This window comes from Linepithema humile, chromosome 7 (assembly GCF_040581485.1).
Source record: "Linepithema humile isolate Giens D197 chromosome 7, Lhum_UNIL_v1.0, whole genome shotgun sequence".
Taxonomy (NCBI): Eukaryota; Metazoa; Arthropoda; class Insecta; order Hymenoptera; family Formicidae; genus Linepithema; species Linepithema humile.
The window spans coordinates 20,518,222-20,542,205 of NC_090134.1; the positions used below are offsets into that span (position 1 = coordinate 20,518,222).

Consider the following 23,984-nt stretch of genomic DNA (forward strand, 5'->3'; position numbering starts at 1 on the left):
GGACATTGTGGCGGCATCATACGTTCTCATTAAGAGGCAAAAATTGAAAGCCTTGTTAGACGCGGGGTGGTAGATCGGAGAGGGATCTTTTACTTTGTCTCCTTTCGTTCTTATGCTATGTTCGGCGATCTTTTTCCTTTCACCCTGCTCGCTCACTCACCGAACCTCATTCTTTTTGTTCTCCACCTCTCCCTCTTTCGCCAACGAGTTGTTCACGACTCGTTCGAGAGCGCAAGTCCGCGAGGTCCTGGGATCGATTCTCAGCTCAGCAGGAGGCTCCTCCTACCATGACGGCCATCTTGCAACCGGCACTAGTCTCACTATATCACATCACACTTCACTGCACCGAGGTTGCATACTTATATTCTGTCGTACGCTCGTATCCTTGGCCCATGCCGGCTCATGTATTTTCGTTGCGATGACCACACACACCATGTTGTCAGGAAACGCTCATTTAATTAGAAAACGTATAATTGCGAAGAGGAATATAAATTTTTTTTTAATTTAGCAATTTACGGAATGACAATATTGTAGATAGTAAAAGTTCAATGAAACCTCCACGGACCGCTTTCAAAATATGTAAGTTAACTCCTGCTTACAATTGTGAATTTAATATTATAAAAATATATAAAATTCATAAAAAATACTAAACGTCTGTAGAGATAAACTGTAAAAATAAGATATTTTTATTTTTTAAATATTAATCTAAAGAAATAAAGAAAGCACGTTTCTAAATTTTGTTTCAGGTGCTGAAATACTGCGACCATTTGCACGGGAAATGGTACTTTTCCGAAGTCCGCGCGATCTTCTCGCGACGTTACCTGCTGCAGAATGTGGCCATCGAGATCTTTCTCGCCAGCAGAAGTAAGTATCGGCAATTCCTTTCATTTTATTCGTCCTCAATCAACGCGCTTTCAGAAGGGAACACATTCCGTTTCTTGCTCAACCCCTTCTGCGTTATTTCGCGCGGCGTAGACGCGATCTAATCCGGCGAATGGCGACGGAATTCCGAGCTCGCCGCAAGGTGTGCGCGTGCGTTAGTTTTTACATAATAAATATCTCGCCCGCATTACGGTATGCCTTTTTCTAAGATCAATTTATTATTTCATTCCGCGGGCACACACCTGCTGGCGTTGCTATACTTCACATCGCAGCGTCACGCAAGTGTAATTCGACGTGTAATAACTTTCGTAATTTCGTATTTCTGCAAGTATACAGAATTATCATCTTTTTTTTTCTTATGTTTTATACGGCAAATTCATACTAAAATTTAACGATAAATAAAAATCGAAATTTCCAGTATCAAGAGTCACTGCACTCACGCCCGACGTTATTGCCAACAATAACATTTTTGTTAACGAGTTCTTGTCTATCTGAGGCGGATTGCCGTATCCTGTATCAAACCACGCGGGAGAATTACTTATACCTGCTTCTCTCGGGCCACTATCCCGCTGATTATTTCTCCCGAGCGCAGATAAATTCTCCCGAAGCGTTCCCCGATTCTAATCTGATCCTGACTTTCGATGCATCGTGAGGAGACGTTAGCGGTGGAATGTCATCCCTGCGAAGAGCCTTCGTCGTTCATTAAAAAATCACTGGAAACGCGCGTTAGTTGGCCGACGCCGTGGTACACACGCTCGGAGCTTCTCTCGCGATAAATCGTTGAAGAGTAAAACCGAGAATGAGTTACTTTATAACGCCGTCGCAGCCAAGTGTAGCTTTCGGTCACCGGCATCGCATGCTTTATCTTACGGTTATTTGAAATTACGTGAAGGGACTCTCTCGTTTCCGATCGTAACGGTTAGTTCTGTAAGAACTCTTACGATTACTGCTTCTTAACACGCTACCTTATGTCCACTCGCATAACTTGCGAAGAAGGGCGACGAAAACGATTGCATTCTGGAGCATCTGCTTGCCCTGTAGCGCCGCGTGTTAATAAATTTAAACATTGACAATGCACACGTACCAGCATGAATTGAAAAGAAAAAATACGAAACAGCTGTAGAGGATTTGTATAATAATATTGCAGACTCAATAAACACGTATGCATGTAATAAGTATTATATTACAAAAGTTGAGTGTACACATATCGGAAAAGTCGGTCTTGAAAATATTTATACGATATTTGATAATATTATGGAGAATAGGCTTGTGTTTTATTCGTTTAAAAGTAAAATAGAGTCAATTTTAAAAGAATCAAGAACGTTTCGCTATAATTTATTCGAACTACATATATATGTTCGCGATTAAATGATTAAATTTCTTTGTTCTCTAATTAAGATTAAAACGTACGTCTTGTTCTTGCGTGCAGATTGTTCAGTAATTTACTAGGGATTATTTATGGTAACCGTCTTTTCGCGCACGCCACCCTTTGAACTCTCGAGGGAACGTCGCAAACGTACCTTGAACGATTGGATAGCTTTCTCGCTTTTTATCATTCCACAAACAAATTAATCGACTGTAAAGTCTACAAGTTTATTATATGATAAATTACAATTGTATACTATCAATTTATTATCGCTGTATCTTGATACTGATACAATCTGATTAAATAATGTGACATCGAAAGGGTTAATGTTTCGTTTTATCATTGTCAACATCTTCATTACGGTATAACTTCTATCAATTTTCTTGAATATAAATCTGAAATTCAAAAATAGAAAAAGTTAGATTATAAAAACAGAAAGAAACGTTTTCTCTCGTCCGAATGATTGACGTGCGATATTTGATGAAATCGGGCTTGCTCATAATTCGCGCTTTAACGCCTTTTTGTCCACAGCCTCGATCCTGTTCGCGTTCTCCGACCAGGCGACCGTGAAAAAGATGATCAAGGCGCTACCGCGGGTCGGCGTTGGCATCAAATATGGGATACCGCAGACTAGGTAAGCGATAACCACTTAGAGAAACGAGGAAGGAAGCGCTTCGGCCATTCCACGGGAATTCAAAGATCTCGGAGTCTACTCCCAAACATGCTCGACACATTCTCCCGTTTCTTTGTCCTCTTCGATAAGATGGTATTCCCAGGGACGGATTTGAAACGCTTCTTTTTTCTACAAGCATTTCCAAAGACTAATATGCGAATAAGAATATGAAAATACATCTTAATTAGTCAAGTGAATCAAGTAGAAAAAAATGAAAGTGGTGAATATTTTTGGATAATATAATTTGGCAAAGAATATGTTTTCGATTATAAATATCGACTATGTCGTTAATAAGCTATAATATATTCAAAGCTACATTCATATATACGAGCATTTTTTTATAAAATTCTGATTTTTTATTATCGTATTTACGGTAACGTGCAATGCATGTTAAAAAATACATATTGCGTATCCATAAATTTATACTTTTATATATTGTTTTACTAGATAAGACTCTATTTTTTAATACACCTGGTAGAATAAAAATGTATGCGAACTTAAAGCACAGCATAAAATAAGGATGCGAAATTCGTCCCTGCACAAGGGGATGTCTTTCTCGTATCGTAACGTCGCAGGCACCGAAGAAAAAGATTCTTACAAGGTACAAAGCCTCCTATAGGTCGGCAATAGTCGGCGGCGAGAACAGAGGTTTGCGTATCCGCGCTTCGACTCATCCATTAGAGCTGCTTCTATACATGAGATAGCTGGCGAGAAGCATACATCAGCCATAAATATACGACGTCTGATCTGAGAAGAGAATGCCTGGCTAACAATAAGAAAAATAATTCATCGATTTATAAAATACGAGTCCGCGTATTGCGTTACGTGAAAATACGTTCACGGATGAGAGCAACTTCTTAATTAATGTTTAATTAGCACGTTGCATTATATTTAACTTACATTATTTTCTTAAAGAAACATTACAGTTACGGTCAATTAATTTGAAGTATATTGCTCTTTAGCCGAAGCTGAAATGAATACTTTTTATATTTTATATTTTTATATATGCGCGTGTGGTATTTTATTTATTTTAATGTAATCCGAAATTATAATTTATTTTATGACTTTGGGAGAATCGTCGGACGCCATGTAAACAAGTGTGGCTCTTGACAATCGTGAAGAATCACTTTCAATTTCGCTATCTCGCACTAATGTTCTCAATAAACTATATAATGTTAATTAGTAGAAAATTCTAGGACGATTATATATTAATAAAAAATTGAAATTTACGCAGCGACAGAAATATATTATGAATATAACTTCTATAAGACACGACGTATATCTTTATTTATTAGTATTGCTATAAATCATTAATAATTATACGTTTCACGTATCAATTACATGTTAATTTGCATTTATCGTAAATATTAATCTATTCCAGTGCAATTAGGATGTTATCTTAGAATCGAGGTTTTATCCACGCGCGATAATACACAGGTTTTATGCGCGCATTTTATTTATTTTAATAATGCACACACCCGTTGAAGAATCTGCAGAGCAAAAAATATATTCAGAAGTTTCCACGCGTAAGAGATTGCATTTCGATAACCCGGGAACTGCAGTCGGCACTTCGCCAGTCGCCGATCACAAAGGAGATTTTCATGCTCGCATGAAATTTACGCGAGACGCATCTAAGGGCTGAATTTATGCGTCCGGTGTGCCTTCTTTTAACGTTGCAAGGACGAACGCCCGTTAAAGTCTCCTGTATAAATCCTAAATCAGCGATCTCCGCGTTCATAAAGCCGCGCGACGGGCTTTATGGCGCGAACGCAAAGTGCCGGTGAGCGTGTCTTGACATAATTGCTCTTATGAATTGAGACCGACTGCCATCTTAATAGCGTATCAAAGCTGATCCACCGCTCGTTTGATTTGGCAATTAAAGTTGCGCGGCGCGATGCCGAGTAGTGACACATGTGGTCTGCACTGTAGTTTGCAATTTGGCACGCAATCACGCCATTTTAGCGGTGAACTATAATCGCCCACGTTTGTTTCGGTTATTGATACTTCATTATTAGTAGCCTCGACGCGTATAAGCACATGCTTATGGATGTTCTTATTTCCATATATATTATCTTTCATGTTTCACGTTTGACGAGTGAAGATATAGATGTTTTAAATACTCGCGATAAGAATATAGGTGAAAATTTTATTTATTTATACAATCATTAACGACGTTGTTAACACTAAAAGAATGTTGCAGTTATTATAAAAATAAAAATTGAGCGAGTAAAAAATATACGCTCTATTCGCATTAAATATCTGTCAATTGGACAATTGATGGAGAACTATTTGCAACGTTGCGGTATTTTAAATTTTTATGTACGAAAACTATGTAATATTTTGTAAAAAATAATAACTCACAAATCCTTATTTTACAGACGAGCATCGTTAATGTCACCGCGACAACTGATGCGAAGCTCTAATATGACTCAAAAGTGGCAGCGTCGGGAAATATCGAACTTCGAGTACTTAATGTTCCTGAACACGATCGCTGGTGAGTATTTCCACTTTAGACAAACGTAAATCGCAAATTAAATTGGCCTGTTGCCGGTCGATTTTGCTGCTGGAGTATCGTTAAAGAAAGATTGTAAGAGTAGCGAAGATGCCGGGTTTTTTATGGGTGCACACGGGCGGATGGAGTCTGTCGCGACGAATTAGGGATGTTCTCAATCAGCCCTGTGTTCCGTTAGCTACCCCATGCGAGTAATCCCAACCTCGTGGGCCCCGGTAATCCTCTCCCGAGAGACTCACCACCGCCCCTCCTGCCTTGCGTCGCTGAGGGCGAAATGGAGGCGCGTCTTTGTTTCTCTTCGGTTTAATATCCGCTCCCTCGCGCGCTCATCGAACCAAATCACGAAATTCGAGACGTCGCCGGCCTTCTATGCTTTTTAATGGGACAGTTCGGACGTCCCTTGACGAGTTGCAGCAGATTCAGCCGGGCGTATTTCGATTATCTTACTAGCCTTTCCGTTCAATACTTTTCTCGCAAACAACAATTATTAAAAATTTAATCGTATTTACAAGGAAAGTAAATATTTATGGTACTTTTATTATCGTGTACGATAGGATAATTTATCTTCAATTTCACGGAAGAGAAGACTCAACGTACATCATTTGTCTTTTATATTACACGTGGGAAGCCTAGAAGAAACAAACGTATCATCAAACGATTCTCTTCACGTGCCGCCGAGGTTCATCGACTCCCGGGAGTGATCGATCTCTCGCTGCCCTCCCCAGGCGAAGCTCTTTCGATAATAATCGTCGGCGCGCACGCACGATAGTGTTCCGGGCGGCACGCCGATCGTCGTCGTAGGTGTATTAAACCCGGGCGAGATCGGGCGCGATTCTCGTAAACGAGTTGGTTAGGCGCTCGCTCGTTGTAAGTTATATTACTAGCGCGGGATTTATATGCGCGCCCACGTATTCGGTTGGCCGATGCTTAATGACGGCGATGAGCCCGGACGCGTAATTATTCGCATTTCGGCGCAGTGCGCCGCGATGCCCGGGGGTGGCCGCGCCGCGTATTTACGAGGGTTATATATTAATTGCTCGAATAAATAGCCGTGGGTACCAGCCGCTCGCTCTGCCCGCAACATCGAGAACGATCGAACCGCCGGCGGAGAGAGAAAGGGAATCGGTATGAAAACGAACCGGTCCGCCGCGCCGTACCGCGCTGGTCTGCGCTCCCGCATACGATCAGTCGCGGGGTTTATTTGCTCTCGCGCGCGCATCGGTTTATTAAAAATTAATGACAGTGAATCCGATGTAAATACGATAGCCCGCACCGGCGGCGAGCGAGCCGCGCGTATGTACAGGGTGAATCGCGAAGAAGAATCGTCGGAGATGGCGATCGATGTTCCTCTGAGAAAGCGTCGTGGGTTTCTTGAGACTCGTATGACTTGTCAAAGATAAGACAACAAATGGATGATTTCTCTATAAAAATGTTTAATAGGACATTTTATTTTTATAAGAATGAATAGTCCATTTTTCTTTGTAAGAGCCTGAGATTAATAACCTTTTTTTATTCTTTTAAAATAATGTACAAAAAATTACGAACATGCAGTTTTATAATATTAGAAATAATTGTTTGCCGCGAATGTGTGAAGATGCTATATTTAAAGATTAAATCTGTATTCAGTTTCTCTTGAGGAGTACCCTATATAAAATATACAGCCAGTATTCCCTGCAGCATATCGAGTGCAACACATTCTGATTTTAACTTCTCTTGATATAATTTCTTTAGACATATCCTGCGGATATGGTGATATTTTAAATTTGCTTATACGCACTTTATAATTGTGTCTCGCAAATCAATTTTTTGCATTTAATAAAATATAAGGTATTACTGAAATATTTATTCAATGCAGTCGACGAACGTAAATAAAAACTGATAATATAATGTGGAATATAAAATAATGTATAATGGACATTGCTGTGTGTGCTTGATAAATATACTGCGTTTATTTTTCAAAATATATGCAACTCGCTTTACACACACAAAATTACAGCCTTTTTATCTCGAGTGTATGATAAATTTTACAAGTTATTGATTATATAGCAAGCCGCAAAAATATTCAGATATCTACAGATTAATATCAATACTAAAAAGTATTGATAAACTGAATTTTTGCGGTTAAACATGAATATTACTTATGATAAATACGAAGTATTTTGTAATTGTCAGATAAAATATTTCTATATTTCATAATTTGTTATTTTACAATTTATTTACATAAATATACATATACATGCTATGATAAGAGCATATGTACCGAACATAGGTATTTGTGGAACGCGACGCCGAGAAGATCCGTTTTTGTCGTACTTTGCTACGTCAATTTTTTGCGAAGTTATAGCGTTTTAAAAATCCAGCGCGCGTGCATGTGTGAGTGCGTGCGTGTTTCGCGGAACGCGGAAGAAGTAGCGGAAGGCATTTAAACTATTACGGCAGCTGACAGGTGTAGCATGGGTATTTAAATAGGTCACTGACCTACATAGAACACGTGGCTTCATCATCGGCTGTTTCGGAGTAGTTCGGAACGCACTTCGGGATCCGTCAAGGTGGCGCGATTATGCAGTCGATAAGTGTCGATCGAACTATCAATATCTTTGCGCGGGAAAATGGTGGAAAAAAAACAAATGTTATTTGAAAGTTGGGACCACTAGCAACGAGGTCAGAATCATTTACTTCAACGAGAAATTTGTGAGATATCGCTTAATTATAAAAATTAATCCTTTAGTGATAAAAAACACTAAATAATTGTCATCGGCGCGTCAAATTTGTAGGTTAGGATGACTTGTTCTCGTTTGTTATATGTAATTTGTAGTGAGGACCGTGTCTTTTGATGTGACTTCGCAGACACAATAAATGTTTTTCAGCGATCGTAAACGCTTTATAGCCACGAATGAGTAATTTGAATGGTACGTACACGCTTCCATACTGAAATGGTTAGGTCTTATGCGTTCATTAGCCAGCATTTACAGCAATTTTGAAGATCTTATAAGAATAAATTTTCCACTTCAGTGCAAAAATTAAATTATTTGAACGCAAAAATCTGTAATTAGAATGCACAAACATAGCTTATTTCTAAAAAAATTCCTTCAACAATCTAATTATTAAATTACTGTTATTAGTGTTGCAGAAATAAAATAAAAAAAGAAATAAATTTAAAGCATAACGCGATATTCTACATATTTTTTCTTTGGAAAAATCTGAAGACTCATTAAGATTTACTTTATTTATTAATAATTCGCGTTACAGATTTATTTCCATAAGAACGATTGCATTCTACAAGCTAGCTTGGTCTGCAAATTCATTTCGAATGTCCTTCGAATTTCTTTTAAACCAAGAATGAAAGCTTAAACAGGAAAACAAGGTCTGAAGTTCTAGGACGAGAGAAGTGTATGTGTCGCGGACATTCCGCTGTCGAGGCGCGTTCCTCGAGCGCTCACTCATGCCGACGCTACCATTAATAATCACTTTGATGCATAACGCGGCCTCGCTATTATTTACGTCCGACCGTCGCTCGCGCAGCCTCAGGATTTACGGGCGTATTGTAGCGTCGGCGGGGACTTGTGTAGCGGTCGGCGCGGTACGAGTTTGCCGAACGTCTTTTTTTTTTTCCGCAAGAATTAAGTATCCGGCGAATTTCTTGGAGATGGCTCATAGTTCGCTTTTCGTCACAATTGATAATCAGTTGTGTCGAAATGCGCTCTATTAAAAAATCGACATGCAATAATTAATAAATATCACTAACGGCTTTACATACTTCTGAAAGAATCAAAATTGCACTTTATTTCAAGCTTTATTCAGTATTGTGTTAAAATTTTCCCTTGTGTTTAAACAATATAACTTAATGCTTAGAATTAGCTCAAATCAATCGTTTCGGTTTGCTTGATCTAATCACTTTTCTTTCACGATAATCAAAAAAACATTTCACATGCTGTTTTGCCGGGCAACAAAAGAAAACAAAATAATGGAGCAAGGGAGAATGGTACATACGTGTATCCGTCATGAGGGCGTCGAGTGACAAACTCGCTGACGTGCTTTAATTAGCGACAGGGAAAGAGATTAGAGCTCAGTCTTGGGACTCGCGCTGCCGTCACTAATGCATTTCGGGATGGGATTCCACGGAGGGGGGAGGGGGGGGGAAGGGGAGCGAGCACGAGTGAGACTTCGGGGAGTGACAATTTCAGGAGCGATTAGCCGTCACGCTCTGAGTTATGCGCTTACTAAACGGCACGCCGCGCCCCATTGAGCCACACGGCGCGTTTTTTGGTAAAAATAGAATCACGAGGCAAGGCGCGATCTCGTGGCCGCTTTCATCGCCCTTAGTTAACAGCGGGGGTGCGAGATGGAGAGGAGTGACCGTGGTTAAGACGCAGGGTCAGGGCAAGAAAAAAGTAGGCCGGCGATTATCCGCATTAAAAGCCGAAAGTGCGATCTCCTCGGTCTATTCTCGGCAGTATGTATGAGGAATTTAATTTAAGCGCTTACCCATTCCGACTTCCTCGTCTTTTTTTTTTTTTGTCTGGGGTGCTGAGCGATGATCTAAGTCATGTAAAAAAGAAAAAAAAAATACATACGCAAGCTCGGCTTCGCTGAGAGATTTGCATTTTTACATTATTACTCTCATTCTCAATAGTGCGAGACGTACCGATGATTCAACCAAATAAATAAATTTGCGCTCTTGGTTTTGAAAAAAAAATATTTTAATTCTTTTCAGGTCGCACGTACAATGACTTGAATCAATATCCCGTGTTTCCCTGGGTGTTAACGAACTATGAAACGAAGGAACTCGATCTCAGTTTGCCGAGCAATTACCGAGATTTGTCGAAGGTAAGGTATTTGCACATCCATATTTCACATATGGCAATAAGAGAATCCATATTTCATACGGCAATATACATTCTGCCGATCTCAATTTCTTCATATGCGTCACGTACGCGAAATATGTTGGTGCTTTAAATGTCGCAGTAAATCTTCATGCTAAGAAATAATTTACGTACATTTTACAGCCAATTGGCGCATTGAATCCGAACAGAAGAGCTTACTTCGAGGAGCGCTTCCAAAGCTGGGAGCATGACACTATACCACCTTTCCATTACGGCACGCATTATTCCACGGCGGCTTTTGTCCTAAATTGGATGATACGCGTGGTGAGTGTTTTATTATTAACGCGATATGCTTCATATTATTTAACTTCGCTTTGTCGATTTACATCTGCAGACAAACAGATAGTACATTTTCATCATTTATATTCAAAGAATATAAAAATTAATGCATATTGCTTGCAGTGATACTTGTTAAATCAAAATATTAATTATCTCTTACGTCGTCTTTTATAAGTTTTAAATTGAAATATAACATACGACATAGAACCGGGTTTTTACTCATGTAATGGATGTATAATTAGCTTCCAATCGCTGATTTTTTGTCCTTCCACTTACGAAGCGTGTCCAGTCTGCACCGTAAATTTAAGCGACACTTTTAGTACTGCGTTCACGCTAATTTGGGGGCGGCGGAACGCCCTCGTGTCAACGACGCCCGCCTTCTCGTTAAATATACACATTTGTTTTCTGCTGCATTTCCTCGTTCACTTGAAATGCTGGATGTCTAGCTGGAAAACGTCTTCATCTTCCTTTATTCTTTGCGGAATAAAATAGATACAGTTGTGCGAAACATTTCTTTCTACTCAATATAAATTCTCAGTTATTGCATATTGATTATGACTTTCTTTTTACTATCAGTTTATTAATCAGTGTTTTCTACGATCATCGTCTATTTAATCGGTCTATTTAATTGGTCTTAAATAATTTGCAAAACGTTTTTGAAGTACTCGTGTTATTGCGCATATTTAAATGCAAAGCAACGGCGTAACGTTTAATTGTGCAGCGCAATGTTCCGGCATAGTAAAATATTGCATCATAAACAATTTATTGATCTATAAATCGTAAGTCGTCACTCCGCAGCTTCGTCCACCGGAAATACGTTAATGACCCGTAGCATTATCTTGATGTCTTAAAGGCATAGTTTTTAGGGCTGATATGCAGCGCGAATCGTTCCGGATAAAAAGCAAAAATCAAGTTTACGTCCCAGCGTACGCTCATATTCGTACCGCAGTACAAAAGTGCATCGATTACGTGTGTGGCCTCTTGCTAGCATTCCGCTCGCCTGTCAACGGCACGGATGACTTGCCGGGAACGAGAAGGGCCCCGCAAAGGCTCGCGCACACAAAGAGTCGTCTATAAAGCGTCTCCTAAGTGGCGGTTTCGACTCGCGCCGTCTTTTCTACGCCAGTTTCTACACTCAATGATATCCTGCGGGATTTATACGCTCCCGTCGCGAGAGAATCGACTCGACACTAAACTGTACTTTGCTTTATTTTGACAATAAATGATTTTTTTACAGGAACCGATGACGACGATGTTCCTGGCGTTGCAAGGCGGCAAATTCGATCACCCTAACAGGCTATTCTCATCTATTGCGCTTTCGTGGAAGAACTGCCAGCGTGATACGTCCGACGTCAAGGTTCGTTGCATCGATCGCATTTAATTAAGATACTCATAAAATTTACATTTTAGCCACGCCTCTGTGAGCAACCGCATTTCCATTGTTATCGTCGCTGCATAAATTTTCGATACACGTTATTTGATATTCTGAAAATTGGAAGAGCTATAAATACGTCTTCTCATTAACAGGAATTAATTCCGGAGTTCTTTTTCCTACCGGAAATGCTGGTGAATAGCAATTGCTATCGTTTGGGCAGGCAGGAAGATGGTAGCGCGGTCGGCGACGTTGAATTACCACCTTGGGCTTCGTCTCCCGAAGAGTTTATACGTATAAATCGAATGGTATGGAATTAATTATTTTAAAATCAATGTTATAAATACATAATATGAAAATTGAGTTAATAATATCTAAGTATACACTTATTTTACGATACATTTAACTAAATTACATTTCTTTCAGGCACTTGAGTCCGAGTTTGTGTCTTGTCAATTGCATCAATGGATCGATCTGATATTTGGTTACAAGCAAAAAGGTGAGATTAACTTCAGAATTGATTACAGTAATTTACAGAATTCCTTGCAAATCACGAATATTAAAAAATAAATAATCGTTTTTATTCTCATTTATTGCATTTGCATCGTTTATGTGACATAAAAGAGTGACGAAAAAAAGAGAATTTCTATGATTTTGTTTAAAATAATAAAATTGTATTAAGAGATGTTTATCCCGATCAAAATCGCTTTTGATGTGAAGTTCGGGCGATAATCCATGAATTGAGTCAATAGCGTTCACACAATGGCAGGCGCCGCTCACGAATACCCAAGGTTGCGCCTTGGGTGTTGAGACAGAGGCAGTCGAGTCAAATTAGATTTCCACCGGTGGTAATTGTCGGTGGCGCCTCTATATCCGGCGCTTCCCCGAAGATGCGGTCTCCACATCGGATGCGGGATCGAGGGAGGATGCTTGCATTCGAGAACGCGCGTATGGAAGGAATTAGTTTTTAGTTAGCTTCCTCTCTCGAGCCCTGTCCCGACCAATTAGGCACGTGTGCCGAGCGCGACAATGTGTCCCACCCGTAATGCGCAACACGTTTACAAGAGCAGCACGAAAGTGGAGCTAACCGGAAATACCGGCCACAAGCAATTGGCGAGAGCTCTCGAAATCATTTTCGAAGGATGCATCGTGTTGCGCAGCGTCGTAACGATGTACTGAAATCGTGAAATTAAAGCGAAAAATAATGCATTAAAATTTTTATCTAACATTTCGATTATTTTTTTTTTATAGGTCCAGAAGCCGTGCGCGCTACCAACGTTTTCTATTATTTGACGTACGAAGGTAGCGTAGAGCTGGACACGATCACTGATCACATGATGAGGGAAGCTATAGAGAATCAAATTAGGAACTTCGGACAGACGCCGTCGCAGCTTTTGATGGAGCCACATCCTCCAAGAAGTTCCGCGATGCACTTGGTGAGTTTATTTTTATGTATACATATATGTGAAAAAATTGTTTTGCATATTAAATCGTGAAAGAAAATAAATGATATATTTTTAGTCGCCAATGATGTTCTCGAGCATACCGGATGACGTGTGCATGACTATTAAATTCCCGTCTAACTCACCGATCTGTCATATCTCGGCTAACACTTATCCGCAATTGCCACTGCCATCGGTTGTGACGGTAACCACCGGACAGCAATTCGCTGTCAATCGGTGGAACACCAATTACGCAGGTAAAGTAATTTTCCACACGCTTCAGTAGTTAAGTTCGGTTTTTGTCGCTTCACGATTATATTGTAATTTTAACCTATTATTTATAGCCTCCGTGCAATCTCCAAGTTATGCAGATACACCTCAGGCGCAGGCTGCCAATCAACCATTGTCCATGGATCCTGTTCTTTGTGAGTGCACGTGTATACGCATGTGAATTGAATAACGTTACCGATTGATAATGCTATTTTATATATTTTTAGCTCAAGCGGCTAACAGCTCGAATCCAACATTACAACGTCGGCATCTAGGTGATAACTTCAGCCAGAAACTAAAGATTCGCAGCAACTGCTTTGTCACTACCGTAGACAGTCGATTCTTGGTAGCTTGCGGATTTTGGGATAATAGCTTCCGCGTCTTTTCAACCGAGACAGGTAAATTTTAACGTTTTGCAATGATTCGTATTATAACATGTAATAAGTAGATAATAAATAAATAGGAAATTGTTAATCATTTGCACATGATAAGGTTTTGAAAGGAGGAAATTATTATTTGTGCAGCAAAAATCGTTCAGATAGTCTTTGGACACTATGGAGTCGTCACCTGCTTATCGCGCAGCGAGTGCAACATCACTTCCGATTGTTACATCGCATCCGGAAGCGCGGACTGCACCGTTCTTCTTTGGCATTGGAATGCTAGGACGCAGACTATCGTCGGCGAGGGCGAAGCGCCAGCACCACGCGCCACCCTTACAGGTCACGAACAGCCTGTGACGGCCGTCGTCATATCCGCCGAATTGGGTTTGGTTGTCTCGGGATCACTTTGTACGTATTATAATTACAAAGCATTGTATAAAAAAAAGGATATTCAAGATTTAGGACATTTTAAAAATTATTTTTAGAAATGTAATATGTTTTTTCTATAATTGTTGAAAAATTGCTGTACTGTTTAGACTACTTATAACGTATAATTTTAATATGAATGTTTACAGACGGTCCAGTACTCGTCCACACTACTTTCGGCGATCTCCTAAGATCGCTCGAAGCACCAAATGGATTCTCGTCGCCTGAAAATATCGCTATGTCACGCGAGGGCGTTATTGTGGTGAATTATGAACGCGGGCACATAGCGGCGTTCACCATAAACGGAAAACGCCTTCGTCACGAGTCCCACAATGACAATTTACAAGTAATTTCTTACTTTCTCTTTTTGGGAATGTACATTAATTATGATCACGCGTCGTATAACGTCATGATTTATTTCCAGTGCCTATTGTTGAGCAGAGATGGTGAATACTTGATGACAGGAGGTGATAAGGGTATCGTAGAAGTTTGGCGGACTTTCAACCTTGCTCTACTTTACGCATTTCCTGCATGCGAAAGTAGCGTGCGTTCTCTCGCGCTCGCTCATGATCAAAAGTGAGTACATCTTGAAGAAAAAATTAGAAGGCGCAAAAATAAATAAAATGTACATTTTAAGATACATTTTAATCATTTTTATGCTCTTATATCATATTATTTGGCAGGTTTAGAACTTTACTGTAATGTATTGAAATCTTATATTCTGGAATTCTAGATTATATATATATTTCTTTGTTTAAAATATATAAGATTTCAATGCATAAAATTCTAAGCTTGTTAAATGATATAATATGAAATTCTAAAACATAAAAATAAATAAAATGTATATTAGTGTGTGTTAAAATATGCATTTTATTCATTTTTGTCTTAGAATCTTATATCATAACACTTGATAGATCTACAACTTTAGCATGTACATTTTCTGTCTATTTCTTTCCACTTCTGCGATACATTTAAATCATATATCTTAAAGGAAAAAAAATGGACGAGAATGTTAAAATATACATTTGATTCAATTTCAGAAATTTGATGGAATAGATATAACATGAAAAATATTGATGCGTTCTGTTCTAGGTTTCTTCTAGCTGGTTTGGCAAATGGGTCCATCGTAATATTCCACATTGACTTCAACAGATGGCATCACGAATTCCAACAGCGTTACTGAAATTACGATTTTCTCTTCGCCTAAGCGAGCGAGGCACACCCCACGAAATAAAACAAATCCTTGCGCTTAATTCTTCAAGTAGTACAACAACTTCGAATCTACAGATATTTCACGGACAAATGGCGCTTTCTTCGTTCGATTCCCCGTTGATCGTGGACCATTCGGTTCGCGAGTGTACGGCAAAACTGTATGTTATTTGCGCGACATTTGTACCGAGCAGCTTCTTGTCAGGCTATCTTTAAATTCGTCCCTATTTACGGTACGCAAAGTATTCCGTCAGTCGTTTCGGATTAGACGCAATGAGCGGCAATGAAACGAACGTGATATACTGTGAGAATCTTAGCGTTCAGCAATAAACTCGCTTTCGTGGCAGCGTGCAGTGCTTCCCTAAATAAAGAGGAGGTCAGAGCGAGAAGGGCGAAGCGAATTGCAGTCAGAATCCCGGACGTCCATCTCGTGTAATCACGCAGTGGATTGCGTCGAACCAAGCGTCGAACCACAACCACGTCACAAGCTGGTAAAGCACGAAAACTACACGCGTGCCGCTCGAAACGCTAGTCAATTAACGAAGACTCGGACCTATCCATGTCCGTGAAAAATTTACGGATCGATTGCGCGATTTTTTCTCACGCGATCCAAAGAAAGGGATAAACTGCAATGGGGAGAATAATCGCCGATGCGAAGAGGAGAGCCAACGTCGACGAGACGGCGGAGCTAAGACATACGTTATTTTTATGCCTGAAACTGCACGTGGATTTGGCCACGACACCTTAGCGTTAATGTCCAATGTAAATACGGATATATTCTTCACGTTATATATATATATTATATATAAAATATATATACACGACATACACACGCGCGCGCGCTTTATTCCGTATTAGAAGGGGCGAAGAGGAGAGGCGTGTATTATCGCGAGTGGTTTGCATTGTATTTTTCGCAGACGTATTAATGTCGCTCACGTCGAAACTTTTTGGCTAAAGCACCTTGTACGTTCAGTTCGGACTACACGCACGCGAACGCATCGCGTATCACCGATACCGGCGCGTCGACAAATGCTTCGCGGTAACACGTCGCTAATCATTTTCGGGACCGTGGCTATCAGCCCCCCATGATCACCCTTCCACCTCCGCTACACTTTCTATACGCTGATGTTCGCGTCCTTCGGAAGAAATCCTAATTTTTATCAAAGCCGTCCAGCTTAACTTTTGCGAGGATATTTCTTAGTATTTTCGCACGCGACGTATATTAATCAGCAAAACAAGTTATTTAGGCTAAAGTGACATCCCGAATTCATCCTTAACATTCCGCGACTTGTCGAGGATCGTTTCTGTGTGAATGCGTCATCGGTGATCTCCACAGGATGACTCGAATGACGATAGAGCGAGGTATACGAGAGATGAAAGAGAGGCCGAACGCGTAAATGTGAACGAGAGAATGAAATATTAACAAAACAAAAAAAAAAGAACAAAAAAGCAGACATACACCTTAACAGCTAACAACGATGGGGAAGAAGATGCTTGATCATGCATAAGTGGTAGATTTACTAGCTTGACTTTCGTTCGTACGTCATCGTAGAACGTGTGATAGCTGTCTCGTAGTATTACTGCTAAGTATTATTGTCATTCTGAGTCCCCGTTTTGCGAGAGGTGGTCGCGAAACACGGGACGCCGTATAAATATAGCCTTCAGTTGTTCGTACGTATTCTGGATATAATGTATTGTCGTCATCTCGGTTAATATGTATCTTGTGTAACGAATAATTACTTATCTAGGGGTAAACCGTTTTGTTGTCACCGCTTAATAGCCGTACGACGATAACGAATGTATTTCCAAAGTTGTCTCACAAGTAGTAGTCAGAAAACTCTTTGTGTGCGAAAAATGGAGAAGAGATGCGAGAAGACGGAGAGGAGAGAACGCGGGAGAAGATTAAAAAAAAAGCGAAAGAGAGAAAGAGGGAGAGAAAGAGAGCGTAAATGTAATCTACTCGGAGTGATTGTTTTTACGGATCGCAATTAATCGTAACGGTGATTTAAGAAGACGCTGTACATTTTGCCGTGCGACTTATTAGATTAATTTATATTCGCTTCGCTTGCAATAAACGATTAACGTTTTCTCACAAGGCACCATTAATTATCCGATGAAAATTATCCGGAAGAAAATCGTGAAATATGCGTGTGTAGCGCGCTCTAACTATAAAGAGCAGCTTATATAGTTTTTAAAGCGTTCGCTTCTTTCATCGATTTGATAACATTCTTTTCCGATGCTTGCAAATAAAATTTTACCGATCAGCATTGTTTAGCGCTTATTATACGACGGCATGGAAATAGCTTTCCGTACCTCGATACGTGTTCTAGTCAACGATTATACCGTTGAATCACCGTCGCGAGTCACCTGCGATCCTCAGCATTTAGGTATCGATAAACACTTAAAAGATATGCCGTACTCTTTACGTGTAGGTGTATAAATTAAATGCATAGTGCCGTCGTCTTTAGCGATCAATCACTTTGGGCTTGCGAGATTACGGTAGCGTTGCGCTCGTAATATCGATTCTTGCTGTGCACCGGGCGATCGTGCGGCGATCCGCTCGCAGCCGATCGTCAGTAATCGTACAATTTTTAAGCGTATAGGGGAATGTTACGTGTGTAATGTGTTAATAATGGTGTATTACCACTCGTTATGGGCGTGCTTCTGCATTGATCGTTCGTAGTGTTTTGTTCGCGCGGAAGGATGGAAGCATAAATGAGCGAGAAGAAGCAACGAAGAGAGAAGGGATGAGAAAAAGGGTTGAGGCTTGTTTCTGAATGCTTTTAACGATATCGCTAGTTCCGTTGTGTGCGCATGGAAACGAATTTCTGTCACGCGTGTAAGCGTTCACGTATAGGCGCGCATTGTCGATATTTCATTTTTGCTACACAGTGAGACATTACGTCTAGAGAAAAAGTTAAACGCACGACATTCCATCTCTCGCATTTCCTGCTTTTTACCAGTTAACAATTGCGTTTATTTATCTATATACATGGGTTGAACTAAGAAGGAAGACAAAATTGGCATACCGTTCATGAACATAGTCAAATTGAAAAAAAAATTAAATAAATAAATTGCGAGGTAACGGAGACGTTTTTAGAACGCGTGTTCGCGAGTGCGACGTACATTCGGCTAGGCGGCACGTACTTTCGCATTATTCAATGAGCGCGAAGACAGCGTAATGGGTGAGAATGTATTGGAGAATGACGAAAAGTCGCATAAAAAAAAAAAGAGTTTTTATATTTGTTTATAGATGTGTGAGAATGTGCTGCATTCTTTAAGCAAGTTGTTAGTGAATTCCCTCCATATTGCTAATATACATAAAGGAAGTTAACTCAGATCGATTTCTGTCCGTACTTGAACATTCAGTACATAAAAAAAAAAAATATCGCTACTATTTTAAATAACGCTAAGTACAACGCTACAAGAGTTTGCCTATATTATTATTACAATTTATTGTCATCATTATTATTAATATTCTTATTATTATACGATTGTGGCTACATTAACGTACTTAATATTAACGACTATCTATACAGGAGCATAGATTTGTATATTCGTCGGATAAGGCCCTTAATGTTTGCGTGTTAAGTAATAATTTTACTTACCCACATTTTACGAGGAAGACGCGAGGTGACAGGAACTGTGTAAAGTTTTATCCGGTTCGTTCACATGCGCTGCGAGCTGCCCGTAGAAGTACTTACATCTAGATTAATCGACGCGTCTCTACATGTTTATAAACGTAATCACGGGCGAGATAAAAGAAGAGAAAAAGAAAAAAAAGAAAGAAGAACGACGCTGCAACACACGCGACACGGATATAACACTCAAGCGCTTACTTATTAGGCTCGTATTACCTACACCTAAACCTGGTTCAAGCTATTGAAAAGGTATTTAAGAGTGACGCGGGAGAGAAGTCATCGTGTTAAAGGCTCGCTAGCGAGGAAGCTCAACAGGATCTAGATCTCGGTTCTCACGAGAGAGTGTAACCAATCGAAAGCGCTCGTCGACGCAATTTTTTTACATCACACACGTAAGTCAATAATACGCGTAGCCGCGAAGTTGGAGCAACCTCGATCGCGCGGGACCATCTCTCGGGCTCGTCGAAACATCGTTTGCACCAGAGACAATGTTTTATAAGCACCGACTCATTTTTTTTACCCTCCTCTTCCCCGCTCCCCTCCACCCCCTCCCCCTCCGGGCCGAAACGAGCGACGCGATCCAAGTCCACGCGCGCGCGCATCCCGTCCGCGGATCGTGGTTGAGCTCCTCCAATTTGCGGATCACCGTTACCGCGCGATTACATCTCGTCACGATCGAGCCTCCCACCGACACGGACGATTTCTTACGGTGAACATTTTTGTCATTTCGGATTGGAGACACGCACGGCGGGAGTACGACCGGTTCCGATTGTGTTCGTGAAGAAAATGTAATTAGAGGCCTAATTGTTTTGCTGGCGATGTTACAGCGTGACGCCGTAACGGTCCGATGCTCGATCGGTGAATGTAGGATCGTCGAAAGAGTCTCGGACACTTGTCTCGTATGATTTCCGACGAAGCCAAACCGCAATCAACCGGGCACCGACGATTTTACCTCGTCGTCGTTGACGGGACACGCGGTGCAGATTTATTCCCGCCACTTTTAAGAAGTATTACTGGGTAGAGAAGTACTTAAGTCGTTGCTACATAACAGTATAAGCTCTATCGCTTATTTTATACTTAGAGGTATTGTAATGTTTCGATTAGAGATAACATAATGGGAAAGTTGTATCTTAGTATAAGGTAGACTAATCTGTAAAGATAAGTAGTCAAATAAATGAAAAGTACATTTGATGTTGCAGACGATCCTTTTGCTTTATCGCTTTGAACCGAGAAACTCTAAAGTTCCAACCAGACGATTTAATCCAGTCACGATTGACAGCGCATATATTCATTTATTAAAAATACCAAAATTGGACAGAGAGAAAAGGTGGGTGGGCTTAGAAAAACGTGCCTATTTTTCTTGTTACTGATTTATTTATGTCATTTACGATCATAACAGAGAGCACTGCGTGCTCAAATATACAATATAGATATGTACTCGTTAGAAAAGTATACACATTGTCCATACCGATTATTGTTACTTGCCCATAAATTAGCTACATGCGAATACGATCGCTTTCATAAGTAGAGTAGGTTTTAAACAAAGTGTTCATCTCTTTCGACTCGATTATAATAAGTCATTAACATACTTTTTACGTTTTATGAATGCACGTACACTAATTTGCATATTACTTTGTTCTTGTTCACATTCGTAGATACACGAGAGAGTTCATATTTTATAATTCGTACGTACGTATAATAGTACGCGATTCAATTTACATTTTAATTCACATTTTATAATAAATAATGTCAGTAGTTCATTCATTCGAGGCAACTAAAAAAGTAAAGTACTTTGAAAGAACGTAAAAAACTTTAAATTTTTCTCTGAAATACGTAGTAAAAACAGAAAGCTCGGTTTAGCATCATATCCTGCGGAAGTTTTAATAATTCATAGCGGTATTAATGAAGAGCTCACATTTTACGTCATACTTTTTTTTATAGGTACAGCTTCTTGTTTAAATCACTACTCTCAATACGGAGCGACTGTTTCACATACTATTGAAATTGCATGAGAAAGCTCAGTCCTGTGGTAAAATGATCCACTTGTACGAAAAATACAGCATCTTGTTTTTTTTTTTTCTTTAATTTTTTTTTTACTTTTATGGGCATCGCTGGAACAATGGAGTAGATGAGAAATTTTCAAGGAGAGATTTAGAAAGACGTTCCTTACGGCTTACAGGCAGGCATATAGATATCGAGAGATATTGACTCGAAATAGTGGAATAGTCTAGGATTATTACGGCACGCTTCTAGCATTTTCAACGCGCAAGAGTTTCTAACATTAAGCATGTGTGATTAAGAACGTACTACCTTCAATCATACTACTGCTACATCGTTATTTTGTCGGCACATTTTTTTCGCTAGACACTATGTCACTCGAAATATTGTTTATCACCAAATTTGATATCGTTTTTGTTTACCTACAGTTTGCGTAATATAATTCTATATGTTAATTACGTATACTTTTTCGACTCACATCTCCATCTCTTTATGCAATCGGTAAGGGCTTATGACAATTAAAGTTAGACACTCTTGAAAAAATCAAAAGAATACAAATCGCAATTATATCCACATTTTGTTTCTCATAAAATTTGGGGACTTGTTAGCGTTCCATTTCGACCCCATCCATTTTCCAGAAACGCCCATATTTCTTAGATATTCAGATTTGTTTCGTACATATTCTCGTGTAAATGTAATCGACTAAATATTTTTTAAAATATATTAATAAAGTACAATTCACAGATCTGTACTTGTTAAAGACATTCGCGTATTCTGGCCAAACGTAACTCTCAAAGAAATATTAGATTTCTCACTGAAAATCCATCTCTACGCTACTTTACTCCCTTTTCAAAATATTATATCCTTAAACGTACGCATGCACATAAATGATATATCCGTAATTTGTTAAATTATAAGAGAATTACATTGTTCGCCCTTTTCCACTAAGTATATGTAATTCCTTATATACGATCTAGATGTATATTTTATTTATTATCAAGTTCACAATCTCGGATAGTCGCGTCAGCCGAACGTACACGCGTGCACGAAGCAGCCGCCCATGATTTCTGGATCACATTATGCATGTGTCGCTTGTACATATGTGTGTGCTAGTACGTATATGTTCAGATACATTATCACAAATAGTGCCCGTCTCGTCGGACATTATCTCTAAACATACATCACGTTAATAGAACATTTGCGCAGAAGTGGTAGCGAGCGTGAAATAATAAACGGCGCACGGATCCAATCGCGTTCGCTATCTTAGAAATCTATTCAATTGTACTCTGCTTGCTAAAGCAATCTGTCGTCTAAATCTGCCTGCACTAGTTTTCATCTTGCCTTCATCGAGGACAAGGCCTTGCATCCCTCTTTCACTCTCACGCTTATATTTGTCTTCTATAAAAACTTACCTATCTGATCTCGCGCGATTAATCTAAAGACATTTAAGCTACCGTCATGCTCAACATCACGTTGATAGGGAACAATTTCTACGGAGGGGAGGGTATCTGGATACAGTGACCTGCGTTTGAAATGGTGCGGGACCAGCCTGCACAGAGAGACAAAGCAACGTAAATTTATCTCGTTTCCGTTTACTTATCGGATCGTCGGAATTGAGCAACGTATGATCGGTTTCGTTATGCCGGATCGTTTATTATTTCATGCCTGCTGCACGAGGTAAGGTTGCAAAGCACAGAGTTCGCCTTCCGGCTCTTTGAAACAGAGGTTGTACTTAAGTCAGTCAAGCGATGTGCATTAAATGACGACAGAAGGAGACGATGTCCAAGCCGGCGTCCGACAATATTTGCGAGCTTTTGCAATGTTTAATTTCCGCCTTTTGTCTTCATCTGCAATGCAGCCTTTATCAAATTTTTATCAAATTAGAATCAGTGACTTGATATTGAAATATTTTATTCATATTTTAAAATTGAAATCTTTTTACTAGCGTGAAAAAGTTGCCAGTTTGCAAAATGAAAATAAGTTTCGAAAGCCATGATGAATATAATGATAATAATAGAGGATTTTTATCATGGAAATGTTTTAGATTTTCATTGGATTATCAATACGTGTCGAAGTAACTTAGACACCAGTGAGATTTAATTGACTCACCTACTGTTTAAGCAGCTCAGGCTTACTGGAAGTGGATCGGAGTCCACAGCTGGGATATGACCAGCCACAGTCTCCATCAACGGGTACCATTGCGCCACCGGTTTTCTTGGATTATCCAACATCTCCAGCCAGTGATCTCGGCCGATCCCAATGAAGCTCGATCCAATCGCCGTGCATCCCATTAACTCATTCGATCCAATTCTAACATATTGATTTCGTAGATATTTACTTTTTCATTCGAAAATTCTGCAAAATGTGCTCAAAATTTTCTCTCACCTGTCGTAATCAATTACTTTCACTATAAGACTGACATCCTCAACATTGTCAGCGGGAACATCGAAAACAAGCGCTTCATTGTAAACCGGATAAAGAGTGTTTTTCTTCACCGTCGTCTTCTTCTTCTTTATTCTTTTGCCTTGACACAGCAGATAAACTTTCACGTAAGGATCTGAGGAAAAAATAAAGTGAATTTAGTCAATATGTGAAGTACACTTTTTCGAATCGCAAAGATAAATTTAATAATATCTTTGGCGATAATATTA

At 39.7% G+C, this 23,984-nt stretch overlaps 2 protein-coding genes across 19 annotated transcripts in view; one reads left to right on the forward strand and one right to left on the reverse strand.

Moving 5' to 3' along the window:
* The window catches only part of rg (rugose), a 284,521-nt gene extending 263,995 nt beyond the window's left edge, over positions 1-20,526 (forward strand). For all 17 annotated transcript variants that reach the window (XM_067359210.1, XM_067359213.1, XM_067359222.1 and 14 more), the window contains 16 exons: positions 747-864; positions 2,780-2,882; positions 5,300-5,415; positions 10,148-10,260; positions 10,440-10,580; positions 11,833-11,952; positions 12,123-12,275; positions 12,394-12,466; positions 13,219-13,403; positions 13,489-13,666; positions 13,754-13,834; positions 13,907-14,077; positions 14,204-14,467; positions 14,635-14,831; positions 14,910-15,061; positions 15,578-20,526. In XM_067359210.1, coding sequence (XP_067215311.1) covers positions 747-864; positions 2,780-2,882; positions 5,300-5,415; positions 10,148-10,260; positions 10,440-10,580; positions 11,833-11,952; positions 12,123-12,275; positions 12,394-12,466; positions 13,219-13,403; positions 13,489-13,666; positions 13,754-13,834; positions 13,907-14,077; positions 14,204-14,467; positions 14,635-14,831; positions 14,910-15,061; positions 15,578-15,668 — 2,256 coding nt within the window. In that variant the 3' untranslated portion in view covers positions 15,669-20,526. The remainder of the gene's footprint in view (positions 1-746; positions 865-2,779; positions 2,883-5,299; positions 5,416-10,147; positions 10,261-10,439; positions 10,581-11,832; positions 11,953-12,122; positions 12,276-12,393; positions 12,467-13,218; positions 13,404-13,488; positions 13,667-13,753; positions 13,835-13,906; positions 14,078-14,203; positions 14,468-14,634; positions 14,832-14,909; positions 15,062-15,577) is intronic.
* Positions 20,527-20,689: 163 nt separating this feature from the next.
* Positions 20,690-23,984, reverse strand: part of LOC105668298 (synaptotagmin-10-like) — a 28,950-nt gene continuing 25,655 nt past the window's right edge. The window contains exons 8-10 of one of the 2 annotated variants that reach the window (XM_012360580.2): positions 23,719-23,890; positions 23,443-23,643; positions 20,690-23,180 (exon numbers count right to left, since the gene is read on the reverse strand). In XM_012360580.2, coding sequence (XP_012216003.2) covers positions 23,177-23,180; positions 23,443-23,643; positions 23,719-23,890 — 377 coding nt within the window. In that variant the 3' untranslated portion in view covers positions 20,690-23,176. Of the gene's footprint in view, positions 23,193-23,442; positions 23,644-23,718; positions 23,891-23,984 lie in introns of both variants that reach the window. The other variant, XM_012360579.2, reaches the window with a different exon arrangement.